Source organism: Pseudozyma hubeiensis, assembly GCF_000403515.1.
Source record: "Pseudozyma hubeiensis SY62 DNA, scaffold: PHS70, whole genome shotgun sequence".
In the NCBI taxonomy this organism is placed as follows: Eukaryota; Fungi; Basidiomycota; class Ustilaginomycetes; order Ustilaginales; family Ustilaginaceae; genus Pseudozyma; species Pseudozyma hubeiensis.
The window spans coordinates 268,997-281,358 of record NW_012133852.1 but is presented as its reverse complement, the minus strand read 5'-3'; the positions used below and the strand labels follow the sequence as shown (position 1 = coordinate 281,358).

The 12,362-nt window shown below is 55.6% G+C and overlaps 5 protein-coding genes across 5 annotated transcripts; 2 read left to right on the top strand and 3 right to left on the bottom strand.

Moving 5' to 3' along the window:
• Positions 1-2,149: 2,149 nt before the first annotated feature.
• Positions 2,150-4,279, bottom strand: PHSY_007503 (likely N2,N2-dimethylguanosine-specific tRNA methyltransferase; the record flags this gene model as incomplete). Its single annotated transcript, XM_012338097.1, has 1 exon — positions 2,150-4,279. One exon carries the CDS (start codon positions 4,277-4,279, stop codon positions 2,150-2,152), a length of 2,130 nt encoding a protein of 709 aa, XP_012193487.1.
• A 705-nt stretch (positions 4,280-4,984) lies between these two features.
• Positions 4,985-6,817, top strand: PHSY_007502 (hypothetical protein; the record flags this gene model as incomplete). The annotated part of the gene is made up of 1 exon (XM_012338096.1): positions 4,985-6,817. One exon carries the CDS (start codon positions 4,985-4,987, stop codon positions 6,815-6,817), a length of 1,833 nt encoding a protein of 610 aa, XP_012193486.1.
• A 486-nt stretch (positions 6,818-7,303) lies between these two features.
• Positions 7,304-9,195, bottom strand: PHSY_007501 (hypothetical protein; the record flags this gene model as incomplete). The annotated part of the gene is made up of 2 exons (XM_012338095.1): positions 7,304-8,832; positions 8,994-9,195. The coding sequence occupies 2 exons, from the start codon at positions 9,193-9,195 to the stop codon at positions 7,304-7,306; spliced, it is 1,731 nt and encodes a 576-aa protein (XP_012193485.1).
• Positions 9,196-9,289: 94 nt separating this feature from the next.
• Positions 9,290-10,883, top strand: PHSY_007500 (vegetative incompatibility protein HET-E-1; the record flags this gene model as incomplete). The annotated part of the gene is made up of 4 exons (XM_012338094.1): positions 9,290-9,433; positions 9,975-10,131; positions 10,398-10,467; positions 10,748-10,883. 4 exons carry the CDS (start codon positions 9,290-9,292, stop codon positions 10,881-10,883), a joined length of 507 nt encoding a protein of 168 aa, XP_012193484.1.
• Positions 10,884-11,668: 785 nt separating this feature from the next.
• On the bottom strand, positions 11,669-12,345 carry PHSY_007499 (hypothetical protein; the record flags this gene model as incomplete). Its single annotated transcript, XM_012338093.1, has 2 exons — positions 11,669-11,968; positions 12,301-12,345. The coding sequence occupies 2 exons, from the start codon at positions 12,343-12,345 to the stop codon at positions 11,669-11,671; spliced, it is 345 nt and encodes a 114-aa protein (XP_012193483.1).
• Positions 12,346-12,362: the final 17 nt, after the last annotated feature.

Sequence of the window (12,362 nt, the reverse complement as noted above, 5' to 3'; positions counted from 1 at the left end):
CACACACACACACACACACACACACACACACACACACACACACACACACACACACACACATTTTTTCCGTTTTCTATGTTCACTTGTCCCTCTGACACCTGTCCCAGCCACCGAGACTTCGATGTGACTCCTTCCACCCACCAACAAGCGACAATATCATGCTGCTGAGCCACGGAGGACAAGATGAAAGGATGGTGCAGCGGCAGCGGCGGCACGCCAAGCCTTGGCTTGGATCGGAATGCAGCTAGCACAGAGGCGGAAGAGCAGTAAGAAAAGCGGAGCGGCGGTTTGAAATGCAGCTCAGACAGGCACCGCGACCTCGATCCACCGGCCAAGGCGGAAGCCACCATGTTGTTCCAGGTCCGGGCACTTGGCGAGAGCAAAGCAGTCATCTTTGGTCCGTCACGAATGCCAAGACATGCACGCTGAACCGTCGGCTTTGATGCCAAGCTTTGCTCCAATACAAAATCGTCAAGATTCATGCGACCATTTCAAATTTCTTTTAAAAGGACGGACTCTAACGCAATTTGGACTTTCAAATCAATCCCGAAAGTTCGAAACAAAGGCTTGGGGCCGTATCAGATCGCGCTGAGAAGCCAAAGGACGTCCACAAGCACGAGCACGAGCACGAGCACGAGCTCCTTCGGTCAAATCTTGGACTCAAGCCACCGAACGGACACGGTCGAGTTGCCTTGCGACCGTAGCAGCATTTCAACCACCGTTGCTGTCCCGAGCCGATGCTGGCACACCAAAGGAAAGCAGTCCAAGCAAGCGAGCTCACGGCCGCTTCTGAGGCTGCCCTATCCCGCCCTCGTGCCTCGGGTAGTGGGGACTACTGGTGACACGGGTGCTATCCGAACACACTTTGTACCGCGGATGAATCGCCCACCATTCCTTGTCCATTGCTGTCTCTCGAACGAGAGAATGTTCCTCCAAGCCAGATGCCAAGGCTTGCCCGACAGCGTTCGCTCTCTGCTCTAGGTGTTGACTTTGATGTTTGGCGATCGTTGACCAGTGTCAGACAGCGACACCTTAGCCACTGCACATGGTCCCCACGTTCATGACCCTTTGCTATGAGCCGTTTACTGTACGCAACGGCCTACCTTCGCTGTCATTCCGGCTTATGAGTAGATGAATTGATCGGGAGGACAATAACAATGGTGGGCGAGCGACATGGATCTCTTCGGTGGGACACGGGACATGCTGCGCCAAGCCCCATCATCCATGTTGAATGCAAAGCATAGAGAAAAGCTTGGCAGCCGTACTCCAAGAGCCCTTGCATCACTTTTGTCTCAATTGTACGTCTTGCCTTATTGTGCCTGATCCACACGGACCCTTTCGATAGTGGACACCTTTGTCCAATCACAGTTTCCCGCCGGTGAGATGCCCGTCAGGGACATCGGAAGGCCCATACGTTGCGTCAAGTACAACCGGAACGATGTGTCGTTATGCTCGTCACGCTTCTTGACATCTAGCGTTCTCTCACGCTGCCTTTTGGCGGTAATAGTGAAGTGCGATGATTACAAGAGGTGGCAATCCACCAACTTGGATGGTATCGAGCTAAGCAGATCTAGCCATACCCTCCCGCGCTGCCTTCCGATCCGCCATATGCACCAGCGTCCTGACTCCGTCCCGCTGCTCGGCAGCAGGACCCTCGCACTCCTACAACCGAGACCTCGCCGGTGTCACCGGCGCAGAGCCATCCGCATACCACATCACGAGCACGCAAACACTATTGTGTGGCCGAGCATCTTGGCATAAGCAGCACGAGACAGGGTCAAGTTGCCTTACACAGGGGCGAAAAAAAGCAGAGCTCTCAAACGGGCGGATCGTCAGTGTATGGGCTCTGCCTTGCAGGAAATTCAACCGAATGCCAAGAAACCGAAATTGAGTGAAGCGAGCCTGCGGTTCAGAGTGTGCCTATCGGAGTTCGCAATGCCACGTTTGCAGCGCGCTCCGGTCGGCGAAACCAGCAAATTGCAAGGTTTTGAGGTTTCTCACTCGCACGAATGGAGATCAGAGATAACAACCCAACACCTCGCCTCCTCATCCTCATCGTGGAATCAGTACCAACCAAGCTGTTTAGCGTCGACTTTGAGGAGCTGCTTTTCCGACATTGTGGTCATCGTCGACTGAGGACATGATAGACTCATACATTCGACCCCTCCAGATCATCCGGCCTCAGATTCCTCTTCTTCTTGCCCTTGTGTCCCTTGGCCGCCGTCCCCGGCCCCCAATTGGGCAAAGGATTGTTCTGATACCTGACCAGCTTCTCACTCGCACCCAACGCCTCCAACACCTCCTTCGACTTTGTATTCTCAAAATCGTACTCTCCCTTCGCTTCCTTCGCGAGCAAAATCCTTGCCGGATCGTTTGGCTTCATGTTCTCCATCTTGACTGGATGCTGCGTCTTGACCCAGTATCTCAAAATGTCGAACACCTGCGAACGACTTGCATCGGTCTTGAGTGAACCTGCTGCGGCGTGCGAGCGGCTGACTTTGTGTCCTGCGGACAGCAGGGCGGAGACCATCTTGTCGAGTGGGGGTGAGACGCAGTGGAACAGACCGGATGCTTTGGGCGGTGTAAAGTAGAAGAGGCTGTCCGGGGAGGAGAGCTCCTGGGCTGCTAGGGAGACCATTCCTCGAATTCGAGGCGTGGTGTGGAACGCCGAAGGATTCGCATCGAGATTGGTAAGAATCGATTGGCAGAAATCCGAGTCGTGAAGTTCGCCCAACCACATGGGGCCGCCGAGATGCATACGGTTGCCGCACTCGTTGCACCGTTCACCTACGGGCGGTCCCTGCGCCGAATTGAAGCGGTAGTTGACGTTGGTCTGGCCATTCTTGCCGGTGTTGGTGGTTTGCGTTGCGCGGCCGAATCGCTGCACGTGGAAGTCCTGGCAGTGCGTGCAGATGTACACGGTGCCGGTTTTGCTCGCGACATTCTTGACCTCGACGGGTCCGGTCCAAACACGTACAAAGGTGCGCAGGTAGAAGTCGATCGAGAGACTCAACATGGGCTGGATGTATCGGCCGTAGCGTGCTGCCGAGGTGGCGATGGTGTGGAGCACAAGGCGGAGTGCTACTTCGTGCGAAAACTCGGCCTTGACAGAAACGCCGCCATATTGGGAGAAGCACTTCTCCGGATAGTTGTGACCTGCTAGGACGGCCAAGTCGGTGCAGGTGACGCAGAGCAGTCCGCCGTCAGCTACGGATTGGACACCGCCGTCAATGAAGGGCGCAGCGGAACCGTATGGGTCTAGGTCGACCACGTCGAAGCGCTTGTTGGGTTCTCTGTGGGTGTACATGAGAGTGATGGCGTCGCCGGCGTTGAGCTTGACCTTGCAGTCGGGATGAATGGCTGCCGATGACGTCTGGGATTGAGTCGAGTCTTTCGCTTTGACAGAAGCGATTGATGCAGTAGCCGTTTCTGCTACTTCTGGTGCGGCTTCTGTGGCCTGTGATTGCTGTACTACTTCTGCCGACTTTGCTGAGGCGTTCGCCCTCGCTTCGTTCTCTCTTTCTGCCAAGGCATCCTCGTCCATTTCCTCATCGCACTCACTCTCCTTCGTTGAGTTATCGGTGGAGCCGGTTTCGTTCGCCTCGGACACGATCCATTCGTCAACCGGACGATCCGGAGGGAAGTTGAGCGCGACGTTTCGCTTCATCATTTCTACCGCCGTCGGAGAAAGATCGTTGGCAAGCACCCACCGCAGCAAAGGGATCTCTTTTGCATATCTAATGCTGCGCAGGCCTGTCGCACTAAGTGCTTCGAGCAATGTGAATTTGTAGTTGCGGTATTCGCTCTCTGGCGAAGCGGTGAGTGTGCTACTGGAAGCTTCCGGCGCTTCGTCTGGGAGCGAATCCTCGGCCACTGAAGAGGTTGAGACGCCATTTCCATTTGCATCGACTCTTGCCCTTTTTGCATCTTGTGATTCCTCCTGAGCCGCAATAGCACCCTCGGTGCTGGTTGATCCGTTGGCAGCCTGAACACCTTTGCGCTTTGCCTTTCCCTTGCTCGAGGACGCAGTCGCGGCTTTGCGTTGAGCGGCTCGCACAAAGCGAGCCTTCTTCTCGGCATCCAGTCTCTCGCTCCAGGTACGGATGGCAAGCGTCGAAAGATCACGATTGAACTCTTGCACAGGGTTGAGGAACGCAGCTTCAGCAGAGGGCATGACGATGGTGGCCGAGTTTTCGCGGAAGGCAGATTCATGGTCGGCGAGAGTGATGCCGGATGCTCGTGCACGCTCTGGTGCGAGCAAGATGGGTGTCGGTGCCATGCTGAACAGCCGTTTCGTCGCGTGTGAGGTAGATGGAGATGCTTTTGTTAGGAGCAAGTTGCTCGTCTTGCCTACAAAGATCGCTCGGGCAGTACGCTCGACCACCATGCACGAATCGTTGAGGTATGTGCGTTCGTTGTGCCTTGAGAAGATTTGTGGGAGATGACTTTCTACCGAGGTTCCCCACAGAACGGTTATGAAGGTCCAGCTTGGCTCTACAACAGTTTTGTTGCTTCTAGCTGTGCAGTGAGTCGTCGTTGGTGAGAAAGTCCGTTCATTAGGTAGGAGCGAGTCCTGGAAGAAAGTGTGAACCCTGACACCAGGGAAAAAAGTTGGAGGAAAAAGTAGATCCGCGAGCCGAACTTTTTGCAACACTCAGCTGCACAATCTGACAAGATCAAAAAAAAAATCATGGAACGGAGGTTCCTTTCACAGAAGACGAATCCGCTTGCTGCTTACGGACCGATGTGCGGCTTGCATATTGATTATCCCTCTGTGACACGCGCGATCCGTTGCTGACGCGATTCGACGATTCTGCAATTCAGGGTTCACGATTTGTTTGACAGGCTCCGATTATTCTTCGTGCAGCCGACGGCCAGAGCCATCCCTTTCAGCCCTTCGTTCGCCATCATCCTCTCTTGCTGGTCGACCACCGTCATCTTTAGAACACCTTACTGCTCGTTGTCGTAACGTCCGCCTTCCGAGATGGCGACGATACCTCTTAAACAGGCTGACGGCCTCAAACCGCTCTCACGCACCACTTCGGCCGCTTCCACCCCGACCAAACGCAGCTCCCGCAAAGTGATCATCATCGGCGCTGGAGCCGGCGGGACCGCGCTCGCCGCTCGACTCGGTCGTCGGGGTTACATCGTCACCGTGCTTGAGAAGAACGATTTCGGAGGAGGCCGATGCTCGCTCCTCCACCACTCTGGACATCGATGGGATCAAGGACCTTCGCTCTACCTCATGCCCGAGATCTTCGAAGCCTGCTTTCGCGATCTCGGCGAAGACATCCGCTCCCACATCCGTCTCCACCAATGCAACCCCGCTTACCGAATTCATTTTGCAGATGGAGAGAAGATGATGCTCTCCTCCAACCTGTCCCAGATGGGAGAGACGTTGAACTTTTTCGAAAAACGCGCTGGGAACAAGGAGGACCCCCTGACGAACTTTTTGTCTTTCCTCAAGGAGGCGGGGGAAAACTACGAGGAGTCGATCAAGCACGTGTTGACAAAAGATTGGAGTGCGTGGTGGGCGTTCTTCCGACCGGAACTGTTTCCGATGCTGTGGAAGACAAAGGGGTTGAGGATCTACTCGACGCTGTACGACAGGACGACAAAGTACTTCAAGTCGAGACACGTGAGGAGAGCACTGACGTTTTCGGCCATGTATATGGGCATGAGTCCGTTCGACGCTCCGGCGACGTACAGCTTGTTGCAGTATGCAGAATATGCGAAGGGGATCTGGTATCCGATCGGTGGATTCTACAAGGTGGTCGAGGCGATGGAGAATGTCGCTAGGGACAAGTTTGGAGTTGAGTTCAGGTACGGAGCGGGGGTGAAGAGGATTGTGGTGGATGAGAGAAAGGGGACCGCCAACGGGGTGGAGTTGGAATCGGGAGAGGTGTTGGAAGCGGATGTGGTGGTCAGTAATGCCGATTTGGTGTGGACGTACAACAACCTGTTGCCGCCATCGTCGTATGCGACAAAGCTCAGGAGCAAGGATCAGACTTGTTCGTCCATTTCATTCTACTGGTCTCTCTCCTCCGTAGTGGAAGAACTAGGTGGACACAACATCTTCCTGGCCGATGCGTACCAAGAATCGTTCGACGAAATCTTCCGCGATGGAGACACACCTTCCGAGCCATCCTTCTACGTCAACGTACCGTCTCGACTCGACCCTACCGCTGCACCACCCGGAAAGGACACCCTCGTCATCCTAGTCCCGTGCGGACCCATCTCGATCCCTGAGAAGCCCTGCGCGGACTCGACCAAAGGCGCCCACACACGCTCGCAGTTCGAAGCCACCGTCGCCCGTGCCCGGTCCCAAGTCATCGCCACCCTATCCAAACGACTCAACCGACCCGATTTCGAATCGCTCATCTCGCACGAAATCGTCAACGACCCTTTCGACTGGCAGGACAAGTTCAACCTCTTCCGTGGATCCATCCTCGGTCTCTCGCACACCATCCCGCAGGTCCTCTGGTTCAGACCGAGCATCCAGCATGCCAAGTACAACAACCTCTTCTTCGTAGGCGCCTCCACCCAGCCAGGAACCGGTGTACCCGTCGTCGTCGCCGGAAGCGGTGTCGTAGCCGAGAGAGTGTCCGCCTTCCTGGAAGGTAGGGAGAAAGGCTGGTTGAGCTGGGAGGCGGTTCGAGGAAGTATCTTCTTGGCTGTGCTGGCACTGCTGGGTGTCATGGTGGCTGGATTTGCAGCTGGATTCATTCTGCTGGGCGTGGTGATCGCTGTCTCGGTGCATTTGTTGGGGATAGCCGATGTGCCAGGCTTGGTCAGGGGCAAGGTCATGCCTGAGTGAATGACTCTCAAGAACGGCAGGCCGGCAGAAGAGGACATTGTCTAACTCCATGTGACAATAGAAATGGATACGAGCGATAAACCACACCGCTTCATCAGAAATGATGACCGCCCGCCTCATGAGTCGGAATTGTGGTCAGTTATGGCACGCTCAAAATGTTGGTCCTCACAATCGTCGTGGTAAGTATCTCGGAGAGATATGATTGCAGATCTCGAAAAAGGAAGCTGTTGAGGAAAAATGGTGAATCCGGACATGCCTTCTAGAGTTCTCGGAATGATAGCGATGAGCACGTATACTGGCGCGACAATTCCTCGCATCAATTCCGTCTCGAGGCGAGGGAGGAGAGCATCCCAAAAGAAAGTGGAAAAATGAAGGTCAAGGTGGAAATGTCACCAAGCAAGGAAGAATTCGAATGCGGCCGGAAAAAGAGTCTGATGGAGGAAGCGATTTTAAGGGTCCGTTATGGTCATGGCATCGTTGCGGAATCTACTGGTTGGATCGATAGGTCGACGAGGGAGGAGGGTCTTTGTGGTTGTGAGCTGGACGACGGCTGGGCCCACCTCTGGAACTGTCGTCTTCGGTCAGATCAGGCTCGGCATTGGCCAGATGCAATCGACGCGGCTGGTCGTCCACTTCCTCGAGCTCATCCTGCGCATCCACATAGGCAGGTGGCGATATGCCACCGACCAAGCCATGCGTCTGACTGACCGGGCTGCCGTGGTTGGAAGAGAGGCGTCGACTTTGCCTGCGAGGCGAAGTTGGTTTGTTGTAACTCTGAGTACGTGAGAAGCCGCCTCCGGAACCAAGGGCAGCAGCAGCAGCTTGGCGTGCTCGAGCGTCGCGCACCTCGGGAGGGTCAAAGTGGCTGTAGTCGGGACCGGGGGAGCGGGTCTGGGCAGGTACGTTGCGTGCAGTAGCAGCCGCAGCGGCAGCGTTGGCAGCATTGGCTTCCGAGGGGGAGACCATGAACTGGGCTTGAGGAGGCGAGTTGGCAAGGTTCTGTCCCACGCCGGCGACCGAATAAGGACCGTGAGTGTCGTGCCAGCCCATCATGGGAAGCGTCCAAGGAGCGGGAGCGGCGCTCTCAGCAGCAGGAGACATGTTGGCAGTATTGTAGCTATCCTGCTGCGAGTGGTAGCCGTATGACTGGTGTCCGTGCGAAGAACGTCGGTTGTTGCCCGGGGAGCTTGCATTGTTGTAGAGGTGACTTGCAGCACCGCCAGCAGCTGCACCAGCTGCGAGGGCGCCTGCACCGTTGCGAGACGGACGTTCCTGCATGTCTGGGTAGCCGTCGGAGGCGTAAGCGTTCGAGTTGTAGCCGTGGTAGCCCTGATAATCGTTGTAGGCGTCTTGACCGACATTGGAGCCAGTGTAGCCATATCTTTCGGGATCGTCGTCGTTGGCAAACTGGGCGGGGAGGGTTGCGTTGCCCTGGTCACGACGATTACGACGGCTGCGAGAACCGGCTGCAGCAGCGCCAGCGGCACCAGCAGCTGCGCCCGCACCAACGCCTGCAGCGCCGGCAGCGTAGGAGGACGAGACATGATCGTTCTGCGGATCAAACGTGGGCCAAGCACCACCGCTATGGCCGAGATCGCCAGCGCTGTTTCGGGAAGGTCGCTCACCAAAGCAGAGGAAGTATGCGTGACCAGTGCGCGACTTTCGCCTGCTGGCCATGCAGCAGAGGGCGATCAAGAGGGCGAGGAGGATGAGGCCGCCGACAACACCGCCAACCACGCCGCCGATGAGGCCAGCATTGGTGCTGGAGCGATTGGCGTTGGCCCTATTTGCTGAGGCAGTGGTGGTGACGACGGGAGTGACGACGACGGTGGTGACGACTTGGGAAGTGCTTGTGCCCGAAACAAGGTTTGAAGTGGTGACGAGCGTGGTCGGGGAAGAGGTGGTGATGACGGTGGAAGAAGAGGAGGACGAGGTGGTGGACGTGATGGTGGGCGTACTCGAGGTCGAGGTGGTGGAAGTGGACGATGAGGTAGAGGTGGAGGTTGGTGTAGAAGCTATTGGATCGGGGAGACGATTTGAGGTGGCTAACAAGGTCAGTACGGAGATTGTGTTGAGACCGAGGGTCGAGGCAGAAGCACAGGCAAGGAGGCAAAGATGGATGTAGGCCATTAGAACTGCCAATCGGCGCTTCAGCGGTTCGAAGAATGCTACTTACATGTAGAGGATGTAGTTCGTCGTGAGGTTGTAGAGGTAGTTCTAGATGACGTGGTTGACGGTGTGGTGGCACTGGTAGCGATGGAATCAGTGTTGCCGGGACCGTCGAACAAGCTGCTTGGAAAGATGTCGAAAGGATCACCGGTTTGTTGTCGCTCCCACAGCGCCGTGGCACGAGGAGCGAGGGTGGGTTGTACAGCCATGTCGACGGCGTTTTTGCACGTGGAGTGGTGGATCAGAACGGGTCGGAAAGATGGGCAGAGGTGCTTGTAGTAGGTGATCGAGGTGTGCAACCGGATGGATGGACAAATGGTGGTGAAAGAGGAGGAGGAGGAGGAGGAGGAGGACAACGTCGACAAAGAACCGAAGCTTCTATCCAGGCACCAATGTGCAAGAACAAAAGGCGGGGGCGAGAGAGAGGGCGCAGAGCTTTCAGAAGAGGTAAGCAGGCTGCGAAATGCTGCTGCTGCAGCCTGGCGTAGTGATCCCAAGGCTTGGCGGCGTGGTTCTGAGGAGGCAAAATATCGACATGCACTTTGCTCCTGCGTCGAACAGTGCGATCTGCGACCGGTAACTGGCTCAGACTGACTTGCTGCCCTGTGCCTGCTTCTTCCTCTTTACTGCAATTGGTAGTCGCAGGGTCTGGCCGCCGATCCCAGCCTTGGGCTGTTTCTGCAAAATTTTAACGTTGCTCTCATGCGGAGAGTGTAGGCAGCAGACCCTGACCCGATACCTTTTTTTGCACGCACGAGCGAGGCGCAAAGGCAGAGCCCGCCTGGATTAGGAGCGAGCTCGCGCAGACCCGCGGCGAACATAAGCGAGCTTCATCGTCATTGTGTGCCCTAGCCGCAGATCGGAGCCACTCTGATTCGCGACAGTGGATCGGGTGTAGACTCGGCAGAGGCACGCTCCTTTCAGCGACTATCTGAGTGACACCGCCTCTTGAGTCTGTTGTGGCATCCCAAACTGTGTTTTGAGACAGTGTCTGCTCTGGCGCTTCCAAAGTCCGATGTCGGCGAATCAGCATCCTATAGCCGTGCAGTCGATCTCCGCCACGGGGACACTTGGCAAGGCGCCGTGTACGGAACAGCGACGAAAGGACCCCAATCCGACGACAGGAAATCCACTTGACCGCCAAGGTCCGTCTCAATACAGTATTCTGTCAGGCCGGAAGGGAGCAGGCAGAAAGCAAGCAAGGTCTCGACGACTTGCAGACATGTGCGCCAGGCACTTTCAGTCATCACAGCGACCCTCGACCCTGCATCTGTTGGCTGTTTTTCTACCCTCAAGGGCGTGCCTGCATCGCGCGCTCGTGGGGTACATTTGTAGTACCATCACTTTGGGTGGATGCGCACAGATTCGTATGCTGGCGTGTTCCATCCTATGGCTGCTCATCATCGTCCAGATCCGCTAGGCCGCCGTGTCGAATGTGTCAGACCAAGGACGCCTCGACTTTGCGACATGGGCAAAGAGAGGTTTGCACCGCCAACGTGATAGCCAAGCTTCTACGGGCTTTCGCTTCCGAGGTGAAGCAGATGCCTCGAAGACTCGCTTGCTGCTGTGTGAAAATTTCACGCTTCAATGTGGCATGACAAAATTTGGACTGGTGCGCGGCGGCGTCGAGCCGAGTGCACTTGGACACTGAGCAGGCTTGCCCCCAGCGTAACTACAATACACACAACACAGAGTCTGGGTTTGAACTTGGCGCTCCGCGATCCCTGCGTGTGTCGACCTTTGTTGGTGTCCCTCAACCAGGCTCGAACGGCACTCGCCAGCTCTCCCCTTCCTTACGGCTGATCCCGACCCGAACCGCATCGTGGCTTTCTCCATCTTGTTGCTCATCCCGTTGAAACTACAAACGGGGCCAGTGGATACTGTGCCACGACCATAGAGCTTCACCGATCACAGCAGCCCAGAATGGCAACACTACAACAGTGCATCAAGCCTGGCATTGAACTACGCTTCAGAACGGAGGATTCAGGGGCTGTACCCACTGGCTTTCGCTCCTTCATTTTGATAATGGCGAGGTGCGCAACAGTTATCAACGAAGCAAGCCTTCCTTACAAAATTGAATTCAAGGTATGCCAAAGATGTGTTTGCTCTGCGTATGTTGAATTCGCAGGCCAAGTTCGAATTTCACAGCAAGAGAATTCGAATTCAGCCAAATCAAGTCGGTGGTGACTCTTTCTTTAACGGCAAAATCTTCGCTTGCTTGGTGATGAAAAAGCCAGCTGCTGTGTGGTTTTTTTTCGACTGCGCTGAGGAGGAAAAAGCTGAAAATGATGCTCAGTCGCGCTCGCTCTGCCCTTCCTAGAACGAAACTCTTGGAGAGAGTGTGTGAGAGAAAGGAGGCGCGAGAGTCCCTCTGCAAATGAGGCTCTCTTGCATCATTTTGGCTGCCTCTCATGGGCTGCAACACGAAATCGAGGCAAAGCTGAGCGAGCGTGGACGAGGGAGCAAGCCAAGCTGACTGATTCTAGTCCCTCTGCCCGGCAGAGTCATTCATCATTCAGGCAGACAGGCCGCTTCCGCAGCAGCCAGCGTGGGCGGGCAAGTGCGTGTTTGAGCTAGTTAGGTTACAGATGATGATGGTGATGATGAACTGGGTGTAGCTCGACTTCGCATCTCAGCTTCTCGTCACCATCCTCCCCTTTTCTTCATCACCCCTTCCTTCTCCTATCTCTTCGCTTGGGTCATCTTCCAGTGGTTGAGTCTCTGTTCTCGTTGGGACGCTCCTCCCTTCTTCAGAGCAGGCTCATCCGCCCTCTTTCGCCCGCACACTCCAAGCCGCAGTCGTTCAGGTCTCGTCACCCTTGAACCTGTGGTATTGCGAAAGCGTAGAGTAGAAGACCAACAGAGACGATCCATCTGGCCTTCGGCCAAAGCTCGGCATTGCTTTGTCGCAACCCAGCGCTTGCGTCGCCGCTCTTGGATCTCGCCCAGTCGACCCGATCGAACAGCTTGGTCGAGCCGTCTCTGCAAGGAAAACGACGACTGGCTCTTTCCACCGAAGCACCTTTGCTTTTGTTGCGACGATCTCGACCTTCCTAACGACCCGCAAAGTCTTGATCCTGCTCTCGACTTTGACGTCTTCGACTGTTTAGCATCCCGCGTTCAGTTCTCTCACTTGTTCAGTCGGGTGTCGCCATCTTCGAGCTTCGCTCCTTCTTGCTCCGCGCTTTGCCGGTCTCGATTTCTCGAACCTTTCGAAGACTCTATGGCTGCTAGTCTCCGTCGTCAGTGATCCTCTTCTGCATCCCCTCGGGCACAGGGACGCCTTAATTGTGCTGCTCTCTCACTCGTCATACCTGCCCTCCCTTCCCATCTTTTCGAATTTTCAATCCGCCGTTCATCTTTTGCGGCCTCTCGC